The sequence below is a fragment of the Dermacentor variabilis genome, chromosome 10 (genome assembly GCF_050947875.1).
Source record: "Dermacentor variabilis isolate Ectoservices chromosome 10, ASM5094787v1, whole genome shotgun sequence".
Classification (NCBI taxonomy): Eukaryota; Metazoa; Arthropoda; class Arachnida; order Ixodida; family Ixodidae; genus Dermacentor; species Dermacentor variabilis.
In genome coordinates this window covers 79,776,583-79,799,718 of record NC_134577.1, presented here as the reverse complement: position 1 = coordinate 79,799,718, position 23,136 = coordinate 79,776,583, and the positions used below count along the sequence as shown (strand labels likewise).

At 43.1% G+C, this 23,136-nt stretch overlaps 1 protein-coding gene across 1 annotated transcript; it reads left to right on the top strand.

Annotated features, from left to right (window-relative positions):
• The first annotated feature begins 692 nt into the window (after positions 1–692).
• On the top strand, positions 693–22,711 carry LOC142560708 (NSFL1 cofactor p47-like). Its single transcript, XM_075672998.1, has 9 exons — positions 693–835; positions 3,875–4,014; positions 10,850–10,936; positions 11,938–12,018; positions 14,055–14,321; positions 17,132–17,272; positions 18,270–18,407; positions 19,060–19,119; positions 22,344–22,711. Exons 1-9 carry the CDS (start codon positions 725–727, stop codon positions 22,474–22,476), a joined length of 1,158 nt encoding a protein of 385 aa, XP_075529113.1. The 5' UTR covers positions 693–724; the 3' UTR covers positions 22,477–22,711.
• Positions 22,712–23,136: the final 425 nt, after the last annotated feature.

The following is a 23,136-nucleotide window of genomic DNA, read 5'->3' as shown; positions in this document are numbered from 1 at the left end:
TTTCATTTGATCCGAGGTTATCGTATGACAGATTCTTTCGCTGGGAAACGAGCGAAAGAACTCTAGCACTGCGAAAGCTTCTGGGCCCGAAAGGAGCGCGCCTAAAATGTGTTGTTTCGCTGCCATTATCGGCACGAGTTCCTTGCGGGTCAGTACTGGATGCAGCGACTCGATCGTTATCGAATGAAGTCATTTCGTAGAATTTGGCCAGCCCCCTCGAGGCATAGAATTATTGCATGAAACTCTACGCCGCGAGGAAATAGTGGCTAACTTGGGCAATGACTCCTTTAGAAGAAGAGGCATTGACTTGGAATTGTCATAACCTTACTCTCGTGGTTATGCTGTTATGCATGCCATTCGGTTTGAGACGCCCGACCCCAGTGCGACAGACAGCAATACAATACATAGGTGCACTACCACAGAACACTATCTACTACCCTACCTACTACTATAGTTTATTATAAGTTTATCAGACCCAAAAGTGCCACTCTCTTGAGACATTCGTTGCAATTTTTTGTATCACTAAGCTAAATAAATTGTGTGTACGTTGCGAAAAAAAAAAAGAAGGCTCCTCTCTAAATGTTTATTTTTGCTTCTATACCACCATTTACAATTGCATCTCTAGCGATGCGAGCGCTTAATTTGCACACAGCGTGAGATTGTTTCGTAGATGAACTTCCGTTTCGTTGCAGTTCCGCTGTAGTCCTATAGTTGATCGGGCAGCATGGCGGACAGCAATGAGCATTCGGATTTGATCGCTCAATTTTGCGGTGTCACCGGCGCTGACAGCTCCCGGGCCAAGCTATGTCTCGAGTCCGCGTCGTGGAATCTCCAGGTGAGAACGCTGTTCCCCGGAAAGTGAAGACGAAAGGGAGCGATTTTGTCGCCCGCGAAGTCCGTTTTGTCGCCCGCACTTCTAGGTTTCGAGTCGCGCTGTTACAAACGCCGGTGCGCCCAGGCAATTTCCATGCAGTTTTGAATAACAACCTGAATTAATGGAGCACTGACCGTAGCTAGAGAGCGAAGTATGGCCTAAATGTCTTATAGTTTCGAGGAACGTGTTGGTCGTTGTCGTTGGCGCGCTACGTTTAGGAAGAAAAACATTGCATTGTTGACATGACGGGAGCATTTTGATTCCAAGTAGACTGCTGTGCGTCGGTTAGTCGTTCGCGTTGCTTATGGAAGGGCGAACAAGGCATTGCGTTTTCTCTTACGCGAAGCCGCCGGTCTGCCTGCTGTTCGGGTTATAGCTTTACACGCTACGCGTTCGGCGGGGACATGGTGGAAAGCGGCGGTACTTTGGGGCAGCTGACACGTCTTGATGCCAGCCACCGCTTGAAATCAGGGAGCTCATTTGCATCACTTGCGAACGCCTACAATCTGCACATACCGCGTCAGTGGCGAGTCGGTCGTAGCCGTCAGATTGTCGGCGGATTGCTGTATTCCACGCGTGCGCAATCCCTTGGTATTTACTTTAACAACTTCAGAAAAAGAGTTTGCGCTTACTACTGTTTGTTCACGTTGGCATTTCGCTAAAAGATAGAATTTGTTTGTTTTGGCCCGCACACTTATGAAAAGTCGTAGTGTCGTTGCTTGCCTAGCTCGTCCTGGAAAGAAACAAAAAGCCGCTGTCGTATAAGCGTGAGCGAGATGCTGTATATGGACGTGAACCAGGTTTCGCCGTCTGCTGGTCACTAAAAGAAACACCTTTGTTCACGGGCGCTGCAGGGCTACTTCGCTGTTTATGTGAACATTTCCTTTCCCCCTTCTCGCCTTGACAGAGTTCACAAAATGGCCTTGCTTCCACAAAAACGGGGAACAGGAAAGTTGTGATCCATTGTCGCAATACGTTGAACATTGAATGTATTGAACGTATGCTGGGGTCTACTGAAACGGGAAAGCAGCCCAGCCTTTCAAGTTCGCGCTCCCCTGTCATTGAATGACAGGGAGGCACCTTGCTGACATTACAATTGCTCAAATGTGGCATGGCAACTCCCAAGTCCTTTTGTTTTATTTTTTTATTATTTTTCTCAAGTCAGATCAAGCAGTGTACGAATCGCAAACAGTGTGTACACCTGTGGGCAAAATTGTACGTACTGCAGGCATGCCAAAAGAGCAGAGCTTATTCATTCACACACACAAACTCACCGACTAGTTGACTGGAATGTTCACAGCGTCAATTTCGGACTGCACTCTTCAACTTCAGGTGACATTCATAGTCAGAGAAGACAGTTATATATCACAAGGACGAAGACAATGTTTGATGATGCCAAGGGAAGAATAGTGAAGAGAGGTACATGGCACAGACAAGTATGATCCACCTCTGAATGAATTTAAAGGGACACTGAAGTAATAAATGTAGCGTGCTGTTCATCTACAATGTTACAAAGGCCATTTTTACCATGATGGGGGGCTTGGTAAACCAGAAAAGGCACAAAAACGAAAGACACATAGCGATGCCACTTTGAAGTTCCCGTACCAGCGAGCCACAACATCGTGGATTTTGATGGCATTTGCTAAGGCCTAATTATAGGGTCACTAAACGGGAAATATTAATCTGAGTGAGATCAGTATGTTGTTCGTCTAGATGTCTATCGTAGTTTTCTGTGTGCCAGCATATCACTTTTGTTGTGTAGAAAATTGTCGCTGAAGGTCCTGCTGCTGCTCTTCAATTCGTATCGCCCGTGCTATAACAGACTTTGTTGACATATTTTCCACTGCCACCCTCTGTGCCAGTGCTTGCATCACATGCGAAGTATTATTATAGCGTACTAGATTACTCTAGTACACTATGGTATTATAGTCGAAAATAAATGGCACCACTTCAATTTTTTTTTCATGTTTTTCAGCGTCTCGCTTACAAAAGCTCTGTTCTTGCTACAAGTTCTGAGTATTTTATTACAGAAGCCTAATAATTCAGTCTTGCTCAACGTAGTATTCTTCTTTTGTCCCAATAATCTTTTATCGATAATCACTACAGCGTATTCGAAAACTGCCATGGATATGAAAAAAAGAAAACTTTCAGATCTATGGCATTAAAACTGAAGTACTGGTACTTTGCTTTCATTGTGAAATTCAGAAAGTGGAATCTTTAATTTCATTTTCTGTTTTAATAATGCACCTATTACCATCAAGTTAATGTATATAATGTTTCAAATGAATAATTTATAAGTTTAATATGCTTTGGCATTTCTCTTCAGTATCCCTTTAAGTCTGTACCTCTTGTGTCTCAATGGCACATATGTTCTGGGGGATTGGCCAAGAATGGGCCCACGTGGCCTAAATCTAAGAAATTAATGGAAGTCAAAGAAGCGGTTGAACATGGTACAATGTATTCCATGAATCCTTTCTGGTCCAAATTTCTTGCATAAAGTGAAAATGTTGTATTGCATGAATCTGAACAACCTAAGTTGATGAAAAATAAAGAAAAAGGATTCCCACTGGTGTTCTTGAAATTTAATCTTCAAACTTCCCAATGCACAATCATAATGACGTGAGTGAACTATGGCCACAGATTATTTGAAAACCCTGTTTGTGCCATCCGAGGCAGGATATATGCGTTGGGCAGCAGGCTCTGAAAGTAGAGCGCAGAGGCCTAGCCTGAGCGTAATGCTAGTCATTCACATTTGTGAAATTTCAGGGAGAGCCATATTTATCTGCGGCACAAAGTTGACATGTAATTAGCATTGCTGACCCCGTAATTTCTGAAAAGAGTGTTGTCTGTTTTTCTCGATGTCGGATATTTCATGCAAATCATTACAATCCATTACAGAAACCATTGGACCAGAAAAGGTTTGGGGGTCTGTGCATTTTAGAGATACCTTGCTCGTTCACTTTAAAATTTTGCTTTAAATGCAAAACGCTGCTCTTGCAGCTGGCGCTCGCCTCGTTCTACGAGGATCCCGAAGAGAGCATGGACCAGCAGGGCTCCCCGGAGTTGCCACCCGAGCAGAACAAAAGTCCCAAGCACGTCTCCATAGCGGCCAACAAGCCAACAGCCAGGTCATCTGCCAGGTGAGTGTCTCGCTAACTCAAACACAGTGTGTGTGACCTGTTCCACATTGTAAAGCAACCTGCCTTTTTACGCTAACAACTTTGAAGGAGCACTGACATCAAAAATTTGACCAACCTTTACTACTTTTTGGGGTTTGAGGTTATTCAACCACATGGCAGGTACATAAGAGTACACATGGACGGGTTTAGGTGTGATGGGAAAAATGCTGCATTTCACAGCTTGACCGGCCGCCATCACCTGAAAAACAAAATTACAGGCAGCAGAGAGCGACAATACAAAAGGAACACTCATGTGGCCCGTCACAGCAAAGCATAAAATGAAACTCTGAAATACATAAAAGACATTAAATAACAAAGCAATACATAATTGCATGACACGAATTAACCATCACAAAAATGACCTAATATTGCATGATTAGCACATTCAGGACATCCTATGTTGTATGTCAGTTTCGGACAAGATACATAAACTTTCAACTGTTAATTTCCATTTGTTCGGTAAACTCGGAAGACAGAAAAGTAATGTTTGCAGTCCATAATTAGTTCAAGGACATGATACACACAATTTCTCTGTATGTCGAGTGAGGCGACTGGCCGGAATAGGTCGCAAATCTGCCAATGTACGTAAGAGTGTACTTCCTCTGCTTATTTCTGATATAAAAGTTGACAAAAGCTGGTATTTGTAATAACTGTTTACTCTTAGTTTTCTATGCTTTATAAATAATGAAGCAGTGTGTGCGTTATTGTGGTACACCTTCAACACACCGCAGGGCACTTTTTTTTGCAGCACGACCAGATTATTTAATGATGCTTTAGAGCCTGTGGACCAAACCAGATGACAATAGTATCAATGTGAAGAAAAAAGAGTGTTGTATAATAATAGTTACTGAAGGCAGTGGACATGGTGCTGGTGAAAAAGAAGACGACAACGAGAAGCGCTTGCTCGCCCACTTCGCTAGCACCGGGTTGTTTCAGTCTACTGCTGCAAACCAAGAACTAGTGCTGCTAGGCAAACACCCCCATTGTAATAGTTTTTGATTTACAGGTAATATATTCTGACACCGGCGCAGCACATCGAAAACTCTGCAAAGTTTATGGCTTATGCATTCAGTATGGTAATTCCATGCCATATGTTCATGAAGGAGAACACAGAGGGTTTTAACAGTTTGGGAATACTCTATTTCATTATTATTAAGGGTTAGCTTGAGAGAAGTTTTATATAGCTTGGATTTCGCACGGAACAGTACAGCCTTGGTTTTGGAGCAATTAATGTGTAGTGAATTTGCTGTAGTCCTTGCGTATATTTTATTTAGTACTTCATTTGCAGACACCATGAGATCATCAGCTATTTCACAAGAAAATATTAAATGGACTGGTGTCTACTGCATAGGCTTCATAAGCTACAGAGCTGTCAATTTGTACAATATTCTTAATAAAAATATTAAATAACAGGGGTCCCAATATGCTGCCTTGGTGTACCCCATTCGTAACTTTCATGGATGATGACAACTCTCAGTTGGTTGACACGCACTATTGCCAATTTGATAAATAGCTTTTTATTAAAGTTAAAATGGCACCACGAATGCCATAACATTGGAGTTTTTCTAACAATGTAGCATGACTTATCGTGTCAAATGCCTTGGAGAAATCTAGGAATATTCCTAGGGTAAGTTTTTTTGCTTCCATATTCCTTATAATCAATTCCTTTTGGTAAAGTAAGACACCTTCGGTAGATAGGCCTGACTGAAAGCCGAACTGTGACAACGCAATAACGTTATGTCTATTAAAGACCTTAGACAGTCGAATGTATAAGTTTTTCGCACCTCCTAGAAAAAAATGGAAAAATTGAAATTGGTCTATAGTTACCTCAGAGGCTCTTGTCTCCGCCCTTATATATAACCGATGCATTAGCGGTTTTAATTCTCTGGGAAAACACTCCTGCGGTAAATGCGAGATTATAAATTTGTGCTAAGTAGGCACATATGAGATCTAAGATAAATATTATAGATTCTAAGCCGTCTATGTCCTCGCTATTACTCATTTTGAAATTGGAAAAACAGTGATGACCTCCTGTGTGCCTGCGGGATTTTCAAGCAAAGAATCAGTCATAACGGGAGGCAAATAAGCTAATGACCCACACTTGTGAGTACTGTCAGCCAATGAGGTAAAATACTAATTGAATTTGTTTGCAAGCACGGCACCCTTACATAATTCATTATTGATAGACAGCTCACAAATATAGTTAGTCACTTGTTTAGTAGATATGATAGAATTTAGTCTATTCCGCATTTATTTGGAGTTAATGACACCATCAAACATCATGAAGTAATAATTGCGTTAGCTTGTTTTTGTATTTTAGCGAGTTTGTTTCTTTATGCTTTATGAGCATTAACCCTTTCAGGGTCAATGATGTAAATATAAGGCGCCGCGAACAAGTCCAAAATGATCGATGCCGCATATTTACGGCGCCGTCTATGTTTAAAAAGCACGCCAATTTTCTTTTTTCTTCCTGATATGCGCTGCCACTATGTGAGAATACAGGGAGCTTTTTTTCTCACGCCTCCCTCCCTCGGATTTCATTGCATGGTTTGTTTTAGAGCTAGTTTGCTCCGGCACATCTATATACTAACGCTCGCACAGGTGGGCGACGGTTTGGGTTTTGTTCTGCTGGCGCTTTCGGCTTCTTGCGCTCGCAAAACTTATAGCTATTTCGTTACTAATTGCTCAAAGGGCAACTGCCTCTTTCTCGCTCATTTAGTGCTTGCAGGGGTGTGCATAGGAAGGACGCCACTGTGCACACATTTCCTTTCTCTCTTTCTCTTTCTTTCTTTTTTTTTTTTTTTGAGACACGTGAAAACTAATTGCCTCTGGTTGGTGATAAGATGAAGATTAGTGGAAGTTTGTGCCACGTTTTGCTTTCTTGAAGGGCACACCACACAGTTTTCTTCAGTGTGCTCACTAATGCAGTTTGGTTACGCTGTGGATGTAAGTATTATTGTAAGAACAGGAACATTTGAGACTTGCGAAATATTCTCGTGTGTGCATTTTGTAAGCCTCGAACTATGTGTATAACAATGCATTAAATTTTTAATTCTTGTAAGTTTATTTACCTTTTTTTTCCATTGTTGTTATTCATGAATAAACAGTACATATATACCAACACAAAATATTTTTTTCTCACTTTACGGTCACCCTAGATAATGATGGCAGATTTTTTTCGAAATATGCCCTTCAGAAGAATTGAAATCTGCAACAACAAAAAATCCACCCTGGGCGGTCGCATATGGCAAAAAAAAAATCAACCCTGAAAGGATTAAATGTATCCAGGTCTCACTTTATCAGAAACTCTATATACAGCCTATTTTGTTCGTTTATCATATCAAGTATTGCTGAATAAACCCAAGTTTTGCGTGCCCGCCTTGGTCTCTTAAAAGCTTTGTAAATAAAATGTTTGTTTTTTTCTGCACAGAACATAGAGCATCAATAAAACCATCATAAGTGAGATCAGAGGAGGAACAAGATAGAACATTGCTCCAATTTATTGTGCTAATTTCATCTCTGAACGAAGATAATGTTCATGGATTTATTTGTTGAAATTAGTTACGTTGTCCACGGCTAAATATATGGGTAAATGATCAGTTATGGGGGGGGGGGGGGGCATCAAGGACGCCTGCCTGTATTGTACTATTTGTACTATTTCTAATGAACAAGTCTAGTAGAGTAGAACTGGTATTGGTAATACGCATTGGAATAGTGATTACATTCCTTAAGAAAAAGGAAGCAAGAAAGTCGAAAAATCTCGTCTGTTTAGGTGTACTATTGCTCAACATATCTTTGTTAAAGTCTCTTCCCAGCACTAATGCATAATTACGCTCATTGACAACGGAAAGTATATTTTATAAATATTGAATAAATGAATCAATATTGCCATCAGGCGGCTTGTACATTACTACAAACATACAGCTCTGATACTTTAAGGTTAAAGCTTCAATGTCCTCTGTACACAGAGACAAATCAACATATTCATACACAAATCTAGCCTTTACACGTATGCATGCACCACCACCAATTCTTGATTTTCTGTTTTGGTATACAACATTATATCGCATCAATACGAAACACGTCTGTGTCACTACGGTACCAAGTTTCAGTGATCATAATAACAGAGAATCAGAAATTAAACTCGTCAAGAAATAAAAGAAGGTTTTCTTCTTTTGAACGAGCTGATTGCATATTAACATGAAGAAACATCAGTAGCTGCATATGATGGTCGCTTACATACGAGTTCAATTGAGATGCACTGGAATGCATCCCCATTGTTCGCTACAAAAAATATAGTTAGGCTGTTACTAGGCTAGTGGCATCAGAAGTTACATTTAAAATGGGGGCCCTGTCTGCCTTTTTCATGAAAATTGTGCCCTGTGATACCCACGCATATTTCCATTTGCTTTCACACCTTGCTTGCCGTGCTTTACTGAGCAGAACCTTCAATTCCATTCAGGGGTGCTTGTCTATATAAACAGGGTTATTCTTGTCAAAACCAAGACGACTGCTGTCTAGTTTAGCCTTTTTTGCGGTGGACAACAGCTTGTCTCGCGCAGTTCTAGTGAGGAATCAGACGATCACATTAGATTACTTTTTATCTTTTGACAGTACACGGTGTGCGATGTCAATGTCTTTTTCTGTGTCATCAGTTCCGAAGCATTTAGCAATGTTCGCAACAGTTTTCTGCAAGTCTTCATTCTCAGTTTGCGGAAGACCTTGGATTTCGGTACTCGTAGTTGTGCTGTATTGCTTCGGCTCAACAATCTTCCACCTAGCGATTGATCCAGGTAGCCATTGACCCCATAATTACAATACAAAGCCTCAATTCTTTGAGAAGCGCCACAAATAATGAATTGCGGCACCTTTCATACAGCCCTTCAAAACCCACTCCAAAGTGCAGCGCAATTCCGGACGTGAGAAAGGAGAGGCTATTCACATCACCGAAAATGGAGGTGGGGGTCTCATGGTATCGCAAACAACTCGAGAGCGTGACACGCAGTTTCATGCAGCAGCTGATGAGGGCTATACACAGGGCCTGTTTGATTATCAATCCTTGACAGTCCGGGACTACTTGGGACTGCTGTCCCGCATTCGACTTTCTTGAACAGCTTCGGAAGCTGCTGATGCCACGAGATTGATGTGTGTGGTTTCGGTGATGTCAATAGTCTCCTTTTTCACACCTGTAACTGCGTTGCACTTGGAACATGTTTTGAAATGGTCACATGAGAAGGGTTACATGTAATTAATTAGTTGTAGTGCTCTCAAGTAATTGATGCTCCCTAGTGTAATTATAGTTCCAACAGCTATCCAATAAAGAAATAAAAACAAAAATTCTCTCTCAGTACTATACTACCTTGTAATGCCCAAATCGCGGGATCGAATCCCGGCCACGGCGGCCGCATTTCGATGGGGGCGAAATGCGAAAACACCCGTGTGCTTAGATTTAGGTGCACGTTAAAGAACCCCAGGTGGTCAAAATTTCCGAAGTCCTCCACTACGGCGTGCCTCATAATCAGAAAGTGGTTTTGGCACGTAAAACCCCAAATATTATTATTATTGTAATGCCCAAAGTTCTAATTTCCCATATCAAGGGAAATTAGAACTGTTTCTCCTTTAATTCTGGCCTTACAAAAGAAAAACAGTGAAATTTCATTGTAGTGAAGACTTAAATAGTATAGCAGTTAATAATTTGTTGGTCAGGCTGTCCTACTGGTGTGAATGTGGGTATTCTAATAAATAACTAAATTGAGAGCTCGTTCCATTGTATGAAGTGCTGCTGTAGGCTATGCATCATGCTATGTGTTAAAAATCAGAATTTTGATGTTTAACACTGAATGTAGCATGTTGATTAAAATTGTTGCATGAAATATACAATAGCGAAACTGGTATTGATAAAGATCTTAATTTAATATCTTAAGATCATTCTCTTACCTCAGTATGCTTCAGTTAGAAAATGCCACGCTAAAAAGTTACGGCTGTGCCAAAGCCATATCAACATTATTACTTTTTTTTTTCTAGTGCAGTTAAAGGTTGGAATAAGATTCCAAGTGAGCTTGTTCATTCAGAAGATTATCTAAGTGTCATTCAAAATGTATTCCATAATCAACCCCTTATTTCACGGTGTATCATATAAGATACACATAGAACAACTTCTAGCATAACAGAATCAAAAAGAAAAAAAGAAGGCTACAATGTGATGTCATAAGAAGGAAGGAAATTTATGATGCTTGTGGAAGGAAGGGTTCTGAGGAGAGCAATCTGAGCTTCCATTGCTAGGGCATCCACCAACGGGAAAAACCTGGAAATATGGTGGGATTTTTGAAAATTCCAGGAAACAGGGAATTTTCACCCTAGTTGCTTTTAATTGGGGAAATTGGTACCCACAGTGGTTATGGTAAAGCTAGTGGTATTGCAGAAGGGAGCAGAGTTTTCAACTGAACCTAAGCAATCTCCAAATGATGGTCTGTCTCTCTTGCTGGTTTTGTGAGTGAGAGCCTGAATATCTCGAAACGCGGGATTCATTCAAATCTGGTTGTGCACGTTGTGCGACTTAAACAGCTTACTATTGTGGTGGAATATCATGGGCTGGCATAGTAACTCAGCATGCTACAAACCGCCATTTCTTTATTGCACATAAACCCACTGTGTCATAAACTGACAGGGAATCTTTCCTACAGACAATGTCGGGGAAAACTGGGGAAGATCGGGGAGTTTGAATGTTCCATTGTGGTAAGCAGTCGTGGTAGCTGATCATGCTTCGTCATCTCCTTTTGCGCACCATCTTTTTCAGGATTCGGGGATTTTCGGATCTCACCAACGACGACAGCGCCAACGAGGAAGAAGGGCAGGCGTTCTACGCTGGTGGCTCGGAGCGCAGGTGGGCAATCCAGCTCTTTCAACTCTCGCTGGTGCGTTGAAAAGAAGGAGAAAAGCCGCATGTGGCTCTTGGTTGGAGTCAAAGTTGCAACCTCTGTGTGTCGGTTGTGTGATGAACACTTCAGTCATGGGAAAGGGATACTTGGTATTCCAAGCTACAATGTAAACTCCTGTGTAGATCATTTACAAACACAAACTGTGGTAAGCTTTTAGCTTTGCCACAGAGATATCACCTTGGGGGAGAACGACATTGGCGAGCCGCCATAGATTGCCAGAACAGAAGCAAGGAGATTTTCGACATTTTTCATCTAATAACATATAAACCATCTGGCCATCAACCACCAAACATCGTCAAACTGTGATTTTATTATGATCGCTGTTTAGCAATGTATTAGTGTCATTAGTGTCAAAAGGTCGTGTTTTCCAGGAACATACCAGCCGGCAAGGAAGAAATGCAACTGTATTGGGTCATTTTCTGTGTTCTTGGTCATGAGTGTTGGTGCTAATAAATTGTACAAAATAAGATTGTGTTAATGAGATTATACTGTGTTATTAATTGCATGACAAATGCTTTTGTTGATGTGAAATTTAGAGATGCATTTCGTATGCTGGGTGGCATTTCGTGTGAGCATTTTGTAATGGTAAAAAAAATTGTGGCAGTTTGACAAACCATCGTGCCTAAACTTATTACTACACGTTTGCAAATCTTGCTCTGTGTCATGACGTCACGACAACATTGATGATCAGGCATTTCAAGACCAACTTGAGTATCTACTTAAAATATATCTTAACTGTTTTGCAACCTTCATGCTCGGTAAGTGTCAACCTCTAATGTGCAAGTAGCACGCAGTAGAGTTGAAAATATGTGTCGGTACTTAATATTTTGGGCAAGAAATGGCGATAAGCAGGCAAACACACATTTCCTTTGCTGAAAGTTTATGCTTCCGCAATCAGAATTGCCGTGATTTGAAATTCACCTGGTGTCTGTCTTCTCGCTTGCAGTGGCCAACAGGTCCTCGGGCCAGGCAAGAAACCTGACAGCAAGGAGAACTTCGTGGTCGAGATGTTCAAGGCAGCAAAGAGGTTAGCGCAGCGCAGAGGCCTCAGTGCATGCCTCCCTGTGTCGCATGCTGTTCGCTAAGGACTTGCCCGGCTGCCATGCTACAACTTCACGAACCTGTTTTGGAGTCGCTGTCACCTCCCTTGAACCACTTTATTCATTTTTGCTTCAAACTGCTTTATTCATGTTTACTTCAAATAGTTGTTGATGCCATTACTTAAGCTGTCGGGCCGTTTTCCGTCCAGAGCTAGACCTAATGATCGTCACATTGACGTGACAATATAATTTAATGTAAAACTATGAAGAGAAGTGAGAATGGTTCTGAATTTGGGATCGTTCCTTTTGAAAATTGACTCTCCAGCAAACTGCTGTGCTGCAGCGTTGCTGAAGCGAGAGTGCTGGAAACTGCAGTGGGCTTCTGGGATACCCTTGGCACTTAACGCCACACTGCTCACAACTGCAAATTGCTAATGAGATGATCAAGGGAAAGTGAAAGAAAAAAATGGTAGCACTGCTGCAGTTTACCTGTAGTCGACAAGGCACTTGCCTTCTTCTTTACTGAATAGCAAGTACAGCTATTTCCCTTGTTTATTGAGTCCGTAACCCCTTGAACGAATGTCAAACTAAAATTGTCTGCTGTGCAGTGTCCCAGAGAGAGGGGGGGACAAGCAAGGAAGGCAGGGAGGGTAACTATGTCCAGTTTGATATCTTAGAAGCGGGGAGTGGAATGGGGGAAGGAAAGGTAGAGAGAGCCAGATAATTCCCACACTATGCGAGTCACTGTGTATCTACAGTCGGGCATTGAAGCTTGTCGCCTTCAGATACTGCAGAAGACCTCACGTGGCACAAGCAGATTACGAGAACTATATTTCAGTGTGCTTAGAGATATAATATTCTATATTCAAAGGTTGTTTTTCTCATATTTGTACTCAATTTAATTGAATATCAAAAATTTTCACTATCCAAAATGCATTAATTAAAGTATATAGTTTATACTCATAAACTATAATCATAAACATGTTTACCATTATGTAAGACACAATGGTAAACATAAGTTTATGATTATGAGGTACAGTGACATGTGGGAAAATGTTGCTCGCAAAATGTGGGGAGATTTAGAAAACCATTCAAGTTCTGAGAAATTGGTGACTGCGCATTTAAAATTATTAGGGGGAATGAGGCCGCACAGGTGTTTTTTAAGAGTCCTTCTTCCCGCACGCTGTCATGGAGGGTAATGAGCTGCCTAAGGGCATTGAAAAGCGTGAATCAGAAGTGTTGTGGTCATTGTTGTTGAATCTCGAACTGTTGTTTCCACTCAACTTATCCAGATTTTTTCTTCTACGTTTATTCTGCCTGTATCACAATTTGTATTTTGCCCATTTGTGCATGCACTTGGTTTATTGTGAAATACTCTTTGTTGTACCCCCAGCAATGATTACTTTTATTGGGCGCTACAGGTTATGTGTGCGAAATTTAAAAAATGACAATGAAAAATATTTTACGTCATATACTTCATTTCGTACATATCAGGCAACACTACAAAGGTTAGGGAAACATTTCTCGCAGCTTGCATCACATACTTCGATGTGAGGTTTTAAGTCTGGTACTTTTATGCTGCGAAATGTACTGTGCCTATTACATGGAAGGCATTGTGGATCGAAACCTCTTTTACTAGAGAATTAACTAAGTGATACATTTCAGCTACTGGCGGTGGCCGTGGCGCACCACTTGTGGTTGTGACCAAAACATTGTATACATCGCGTATCAGATGCACACAAGTGCACAAGTAATATGCAATTCGACGTAACCTTACGCTCGCAAGATGTAGTTGTAATGTATAATTACACGTGTGGGTATTCTGCATATACATATATGATTGTTCCGTAGTAAAGATTGCAGAATAAAAGGCAACTATGCTACTTCCTCGGCACCTGCAGAGTGATCTGCCTGGTTGTGTAACACGAAGCACAGCGACAAAAAGAAATTGGCTCTGGCGCTCCTATTCGGACGCTTGAGACGCTTGTGTGTCAGCCTGGCGCTCCTATTCGGTGCACTGCAGGCACGGTGCCCAGGTGCTGGAGCCGGGAATGGATGACGGGGCCCGTCAGGACCGGGGCGCCGGTGCCAGCTGGTTCCAGGGGACGGGTCACCGGCTGGGCGACACCGCGACGGGCAGCGAGGCCGTGTCCCCGACGGCCATGCCGCGCCGGTCGTCCGTCTCGCGGGTGCTCAAGATGTGGCAGGACGGCTTCAGTATCGACGACGGGCCGCTGCACGCCTACGACGACCCGGGCAGCCAGGCATTTCTGCAGGCCATCCGCCAGGGGTGAGCGCTCGCAGGTGTAGCTACAGGAATCGCTACTAGAGGAAGGTTTGGCGCTAGCGATCTACAAGAGCTGCAAATGTGTGCCCAACAATGTGTACTGCTGGACTTGCCAAGCTGCGAGAAATTGTAGCAAATGAACCGTCTGTCTGAGACCCCCCAAGGGAAAGGCTATAAGATGTAGTCATTGTGACTGCCTTCGAAGGAGCACAAGAATGACGACTGGTACCGTGCTTACTCAATTCTAAAAGGCAAATTTTGTTCCATAAAGGAGTTACTAAAATATGACATGCACGTTAGATTTAAGTACGAAAGTAAACCTATAGTGACAAGCTATCATCATTGGCATTAAAAATTTCTGTAATCCAGTCCAATCCACACTTTACTGCATCTGTTTGAGCTGCGGTATATTTCGTGCCTGCTCCATAAGTTTATTAGGCTATATTGTATACTGGAAACTAGGTAGGCTGTTATGGTCCGAAGAGGTGTTTAAGAAATGCACTACTGTCGACCTAGTCGTTTAAATGCATTTTCGTAATGAGACTGGAAGTGGCACGTCATTCTCGTCATGCTATGTGAGAATTCATACTGCCAGCATCCATGGTCCCCTTTCGCACTGGCGGTAGGCTGTTACAAACATACTTTTGGTTTTGGTCTCGCACAAGATTGCACTGACCAAGGAATTTTTGAGTGTTCTTGGAGAACATGGCGCACGTTAGAACCGAGCAAATACTTTCATGATTCACTGTGAGCTATTGTTTTCGCTCTAAAGTCTTCCTAGGGCAGGCCGAAAATTGGTCTTTTCGACGGGAGATGACGTGTGTTTGACACATTTGAATGAAGGGGAGCTTGTTGAACCAATTGGATGCCATCAGTATTGTATTGCGATTCCATAATTTTTTGTGTTCCAGATTTGCGAGGAATTTTAGTTGAGGCTTGTTCTGGCAGAAAAGAGAGAATGGAATGTTTTGATGGTAAGAGTTTCTGAATCGCTAATGAACCAGTCATGGCTGTAAGAGGAGAGAGCAAGAGATGCCAACGTGCCATCCATCCAGCTGTGAGCAACGTGTGATTGAAAAGTAGGTTGGGATCGAGAGCTATTGAGTACTATGAGATCACTGGCAGATGTGAATTTTGATGACCACGTATCACGCGTATCTCCGTCAACTGGGTCTTAAAGTTAATGCTTCGCATTGAAATCACCCGGCAATGTTTACAAATGTGTACATGGTGTGAGTGATGCAAACGTTAATTTCGTCAAGGAATGGTTCGAGTGGAGCATAAAGTGGTGCATACACTGCATTGATGACAGATGTAAATCTGGGAATGCCGCTACTACCAATTCTGAGGTGTGGGATATAAATATGTTGTATCCATTAACTGGACGCTAATAAGTCTAGACAGTATGTTACCGACAGTGCGAACAGCTGAGCCAGCCAATGAGATCTCAGTGGCGTGCAACATGGTTGTTACATAGATGACACTCAGTGCGCTGTGACGAATTGACAAAAGAGACGTCGTCTAGTCTCGTTGGTACAGCATCCTGCAGAATTTCAACAAAAATGACCCTGGGCTGAACCTGTGGGGGAGCCGGTTCGGAAAAGTTCCTCCAAAATGTGCCCATTTCGGTTTGGTTCCAAGATGGTGGAAAACATATTGGTTCAGTTTGGTTCAACACCCTGACTGCAACCTTCATTCATTCGGGTTGGTAGGTGAAATGGACGTTATGTCAAACGATACTGAGTAACAAAAAATTTGTGGCAGCAGAAAAATATTCGATAGTTGCTGAACACCTTGATCACCATTTAAAGGAGCACTGACACATGTTTTCTTTCCTTAAATTTAGATACTCTGCCACATGCTTTTCACACATGAAAGGCTGAAGGTTAGAAAACGCTTGTAAGTTACTATCTGAACTTAATACTAAAATTGGTCTCAGAATGCCACAGCTGGAATTATTAACGTTATCATGATGTTCTGTACCAAATCTAATGTGCACCTGATTTTGTAACAAGTGTAAATGTAGCATGTCTTGTATTTCATCAGTTAGAAAAAGGTCTGTGTTTTATTTCACGGGATGGTAATTTACTCGCTTAAATGCCAACTGCTTCGAAATTCCACTTTGGCCAAATTGGTAACAGATGAGTAGTGTAGACTGTTGAAACAGTGTTGGCAAATTTGCAGAGCTGTTAAAGATCTAATTTTCTTATTAGCAGCCTTTGAGCAGAGTTTAAGCAGTGTGTGCACCTAGTGATTAGCGGATGTGATGAAAGTTGCAGCACATCACCTCAGATTTTTTTTCAGCATGCTGTGGGGCCATCCGCATGCGGCTCCTAATCTCGGACATCATGTCGAGGAGTTGCCTGCTCAGAATCGAGGGTCCTGTAACAGCGGCATTTCTTTTCCTGTTTCGGTATCAAAAACGTCGACTTGTGCGATCCTTTTGGGAAGCATCCACTCGTATTGCGCACATAAAATTTTGCACGGTGGCTGCTCTAGATGTCTACTATTGGATTTTTGGGCAGCCCAAAATTTCACTGCAGTTCGCTTTTACTGTCTATTATTGTTACTCCCTGGTGACTCATCAAACAAAAGCGCTTAAAACGAGGAATGTGATAGATGCGTATTCTACATTCCTGATGGATGAATGTTTCAGTGAGACGGTTAGAAAAAGAGGGTGACTGAGCATCGTTGGTGGAGGTCATGAATCAGCCGATGACGATATCACATCAAGCAGTAAAGAGAGCTACAGTACAAGCAGCTTACTGTGGTCTGCTCTATATTTGTCGATGCTTTCCTGCCTCTGCATGCAGGGAGATACCAAGGGAGTTGCTGCAGGATGCAGATGGCGCCGAGGTGAACTTGAACATGGAGGACCACCGGCACGAGCAGTTTGTGGCGCCCCCTCGTGCCAGGGTGATGGCCTTTGAGGGCACGGGACACCGGCTTGGCTCGTGAGTCTTGCGAGAATGAAATCTTGCATGTAGACTAGTTGGTGTGCTGAATAGCTCTAACAAAACACAAATGAAGAAACACGACTGATGATGATGCTCCATGATGATGCTCCATGATGATGCACAAACTGACAACTGTCTTGTTCGAAGTAATGAATTCATTAATGAACGAATAATAAAGCGCCAGTGACTACTGGATTGCCTAAGCCAGAGGCGTAACAACTTTTGGCCACTTTTGATGTAAAAAAGTTGCTGGAACTACATGAAAAAGTTTTTTTGCTACATCTCAGTGTTTTGCCTAGGCAACCCATGTGCACTCAGAGTATTGTAGAGCGCTCACATACGATATGATGCTGCCTCTGCTGTTGCCGCTTTTTTTTTTTTCTGCCCCGTTTCTTGTTCCTCGCTTCACATCTCCTCCTCCTCAGTACTGCCCCTCCTCGCTCTTGCCTGGGCCGGCACCTCGTCGAGAAGCACGCAATTTAAAATAAGCTAAGTTTTTCTTTTAAATTGCAACAGACATAACTGGAATCTGCCCAGCTATTGCCGCAGAAAACGATTTCTCCACACCCAAGTATTCATGTTGGAGCTACTGGCGTGAGAGGCTAGAGTGCTCTAAATGAGTTACTGTGAACATTTGTTTCTGCAAACCAGTTTCCTTCTTGGCACTCTGTAGGTGAATGCATTATGACATCACAACAGGCTCGTTCCATTCATGTGATTACTGGAGCTGCCACATGCAAGCCCAGCCAGAAGAAAGACGTGCAGTGCTCTCATTAATGTCTTTTTTTTTATGAGTAATTGTTGTCACAGCTAGATCTATTGCTATATGATGCTTGCAAAATTTTGCTCTGTCATGACATCATAATAATGTCATTGATGGACGACACTTCCCAAGTGTCACCCCTTCATGTGCATGAAACGCGGTAACGTCTCTGCAGCTTTCAAAATTAGTGTCAGCACTCCTAGAAGCATTATACTGCCCGCTTGCCCGCAGTGTGACCCCAACGTTGACCCGACCAGCGGTTCCAGAGCAGCCGCTGGAACGTACGGAAGCAGATGCCAAGGCAGCAATCAACCTGGACGAATCCCAGCCCGTGACCAACATCCAGATTCGTCTCTCGGATGGCACGAGGTACAGTGCACGAGAATTTCATTTTACTGTGGAGTAGGCTATACACAGTGCAAGGGCTTATTTCATTGAGGCCCATTGAGAAGCAGTGCAGCCATGTTTTTCTCCATTCACCCTCGTGTATGGCAGGTGGGCAGAGTGGCAAGCTGTCAAGTGAGCGTTTGAATACGCTGCAGTTGCATAGCCTGTGCAACTTGCCCTGTGTGCTAGCAACATGCTGGTGTCATTTACCGATAGCGCTGCCAGAGGCAGAAACGCCCCTTTAATTGTTAAGGATGCTGGCATTAGCACTTCAGCAAGCCTTTCCTAATTAGCTTTACCGAAACTCAAGCAGGCGAGTGGGGGTGCAGCCAATTTTCAGCTGAGTTCTTTACGACTAGCTCAGCTTGTCGTCATTCGTGGCTTCTCCTGCGCTTCACAATGGGGTCTGTTTTGTCACATACTTTCTAATGTTGTCGTTGCAATGATCACGCTGTCCTTGCTTTCGAGGAGATAAAGAGCAGTTTGGAACAAGAAGTCCCAAGCTATTTTACCACTCTCGTTGACAGCTTAATGATTTACGTTTTTACGCATTGCTTTCCATCTTCTTCCTTGCTTTTGTTTTCTCCGCAAAAGAAAAGCACTTCTTTTTTCTTTCATGTTGCAACACCTGCAGGCTGGTGGCCCACATGAACCACACCCACACGGTAGGGGACATCCGCAAATACATCGTGGTGTATCCTTTCTTGGCGACTAGCCTGTGCAGACCAGAAGCACTTGGCGATCAGTGTGCGGCTCGAAGTGGTGATATGTGAAACCTCCGCATGCACTTCTCCACACACCTAGTTTGACCTTAACCAAGATGGCGGACCTCCAGCTGGAATCGTAATGAAGGTGTCAACATGCGGACTGGTGGCATCAGTGCTGCCATCTTTCGTTGCTCACTCTTTCAGAACTTCTGTCTCGGCTTTAGCAGCACTACGAGCAGGGACACAGCCATCTTGGTTGAAGCAAGTTTGATGTGTTGGACAGCCTGCTTGCGGAATTTTTCATGTCATGGAGACCGTTTCTTTGGATGACGCAAAGACGTTTCGGGTGCAGTGTGCAAGCACTCATTCACAGTAGTTCATAAATGGTTGTTTTTGAATATCCACAGGAAATGTAGAGATGCTTTAAAGGTACACCGAAGGAGGAATATTTTAGCACCTTTATCAAAGGGGTGCTGCAGCACTTTTTTTTTAATACAAGGAAAATGGTCACAATCCATACATAATGCTGCTGGGAAGAAGTGAGTCAGATACAGTCAAATCCACTTATAACAATCCCAGATATAACGATCTTTGTTAATGCAACGAAAAATCTCATTCCTGATGATTGCAGGTGAGAGTGGGAAGCTGTGGATTGGGAGATTGCATATCTTGTGTTGCATAGCGTGTGTTACCTGCACAGCGTTGCAGCAATGTTTCTGGTGTTGTGTGAATGCCACCAGGGACACTATGTTAACCAGGATGTTGGCTTTAGTATCCTCAGTGAGGCTTTCTCAATTAACTATACCTCATTTCATTGCATTTCTTTATTTTCTGATCCTACCTACTGAAACTACATCCAGATGTAACAGATATACTTTTTAAATGTGCTGTACTGTTGCGACAGTCGCTTTCAAACGCAGTCGTGGTAAAAAAAAAGGAGGGTGCGCATGTAGTTCTGAAGCGCAACATGGCAACTGAACAGAGCGCACAACAGCACACTCCTCAATCCAGTCCAATGGTGACGAAGATATGACCTCCAAGAAAAGCAAGCGAGAACTGTACCAAGTTTAGAGACCCAAGAGGCAGGTCGCTCGCTTTTCAGGCACCTCTCCAGAGATAGTACGGTGCAAAGGATGGATGGATGGTCTTCGTTAACGTCTCATGTCTTATTTCTGACAACAGCGCAAGATAATGTTCTAGTTTTTGGGTTAACTGCGCGAAGACTGGACAAGGAAGGAAAGAAACACATTGCGCTCATGTTTGTTTCCTTTCTTGCCCCATCTCCACACAGTTCACCCAAAAGTTAATGTACACCAGCAAGCTCAGCTAGAAAGCCTTCATGATGTTCCAACTTTCGAACTATGTATGTTGTGACAGCCTGCATGACGTGCCCTTCCTTTAGGGGCACGCCACATATCAAAGGTGCGCGGTGTGCAAAAGACCGAAGTCTCCACATCTTTCTCATTGTGGCTCACTACGTAAGCTGGAGCAGCTAGGCGTGGTTGCCTGCAACATCACAAGATTGCACGAATGCAATCTCTGAGGCCACAAGCCGGCCAACCCAAGCCGGCACACTCACACGAAGGAGCTCTCTGATAGTGATGGATCAGCTGCGTGCCGTGTTGCATGCTATGTGCTGCTTGAATGCAACTGACTTCGTATGGTGGCTTGTTAGCTGTTCTTTATGACCGCGTTGCTTTTTCACTGGTTTCACATCAGTGTGAATGAGCCAAGTGGAAAGTGGAAGCAAAAGTCCAACACATTGGCGTAGAAGGAAGCTAGCGTACGTGTTGCACCCATTGGAGAGTCTTTGATGTTGTTTTAGAACTTCATTACATATGTGACCACGTAGTGGTTCAGGGGACAGTGCAGCTGTCTTCGGCTTTGCATATTTAAAGTTATGCACACCATTGGGCATATACAGCAGTAAAGGGCAATACGTTATCAATATAACATAGATATAACAAGCGAATTTCACCTCCTCCTTAAACTTTGTGGTAGTAAGATTCCAGTATAGTCCACTACATGGAGAGGGTGCCCACAGCTTCTCGTTAAAGGTCCCTCTCCTGCAACTTTCGGCACCCCCCTTTTATAATGCCCCTCCCAGGATGACGTCAGCAGTTCATAGATGCCAATCGTGGGGCAGTTGTTCATGAGCATGAGTACTTTCATAGCACATACTGCCAATCTTCTAGCAAACGGGGGAAGCAGCAGCTGTGAATGTGTATTGGCCATCTTGTTGCACCTTTGTTGTTCAGCGGCACCTTTGTCAGATGCCAACCTTGAAAGCTTGCCATAATTGGACTGGGGGAAAGAAGGAAATGAAAAGGAGCAGTTGGCAGGGCATTGCTACCAGTGCTGCCCCAGCTGAGAATAAACGGATTGAAGACAAACAGGGACAACATACACTGCTTTCTTTATATCTTCATTGTTATTAGATCCTTTTCGGAAGTTTCTGTGGGAATACATTCATTAAAAGGCATCGAATCTGCTCTAGTGTGTTCTTGGTTTTGAAGGAAACTTCTTACAGGGCCCCTAGGACCGCAAACTACCTCCAGAATTTTTTTTTAACATTTCAAGTAAACATGGGCATTGTGTACGGATTGTTCTGAAGATCATCTTTTGCAAAGACACTAGCACTACGAGCCCTGGGGAAGACACAAATTGCGTGCCCCTCTCCACAATTTTCAGGATTTCCCAGTTCCTTCATGCGTCCTAACGCCAACGCGGTCATCCTCATGATATCACCAGGGTAGAAGCTGTCAGATGGCCCATTTATAAGCAATGTCAGTTCCAATTCGTCTGTTTACAAGCCTTTGCCATCCGGTTGCATGCCTGCTCTTTCTCGTCTGCCTTGCTTGCCTGTTGTCCACAATCAATTTCACCTTGTGTAGCGCGTTTTGCACTGCGTGTGTGGCGGCAACGATGTGTAGCCAAAAAGCATGGTGTCCCGGTGGCATTTCGACGGCATTTTCAAACAAGAGCACCAACATGACATTTGGCCTTCATTTTCTGTTCTAGTAAACGTTCTGTTACCATGGAATTGAGTGACCTGTAATTTCAAATGAGTCATTCTAAACCGATTTCACGTTTTTCTTGAATGGTCCCTTTAAGACTGAAATATTGCTTCAGTGTTCTTTGATGCATGTCTATATCTATGGCATTTTTTGCTTCACAAGCTGTTTCTCCTTGACAAGCACTTGCAACTCAGGGCGCGGCCTGAGTATGCAGCATCGACCTTCATCCTGCTGACAACGTTCCCACACCAGGAACTAATGGATGAAAAGGCGACGCTGAAGGATGCGAACCTGCTAAACGCCGTCATCGTGCAGCGCCTGAAGTGACCACCGACTATGGTGCTTCAGGTGGAAGCAGGTGTACAGCCAGGCCTCTGCTCACAGATGGGGGCCACGAGGAAACAACCAAAAAGACAACAGATACAAACTGTGGCCCACGCAGCCACTGCCTTTAGGTTGCTTTAATAAAGGTGTCGCGTTTCCACACGTTTCTAAACCCGGTTGCTACTTGCAAGCACATGTTGACTTCTTTCTGTAATGTACAATAAAACTAAGGATTTCATTTGTGCTCTCTTGGAAGATTTGTCAAAGAGGATGGCAGTGACAAAAAAGAAGTTACTGCTACCGCAAGAAATGCCACTAGTACCAGCCCTTCTTGGACTGGCCGTAATCACGTGTGAAATACAGTAAAACATGGATTTAAAGGGACACTAAAGTGAAAAATGATTTCTTCTGCATCAGTAAATTGCCGTTCTACAGCACCAAAAACACCACTCTTACAACACTCTTCGGCGTTTGGTAAGCCAGAAAAAGCGCAAGAACGAAATACGGGTGGCGACGCCTACTTAGGTTACCTTACCTGGGGGCTGTGATGTCTTGGATTTTGATGGCATCTTCTAGGGCCTACTAATTATATATAGCAGTGCAGATTGACTACATTATGTTCTAAAGGAACCAAATAATCATGGCAAGTTTTGGGAACCTTTA

Coding starts and splice junctions, on each gene's coding strand:
- LOC142560708 (XM_075672998.1), top strand. CDS start 725: ATGGCGGACAGCAATGAGCATTCGGATTTGATCGCTCAATTTTGCGGT. Junction 12,019..14,054: donor ATGTTCAAGGCAGCAAAGAG/GTTAGCGCAGCG, acceptor GGTGCACTGCAG/GCACGGTGCCCAGGTGCTGG. Junction 14,322..17,131: donor CTGCAGGCCATCCGCCAGGG/GTGAGCGCTCGC, acceptor CTCTGCATGCAG/GGAGATACCAAGGGAGTTGC.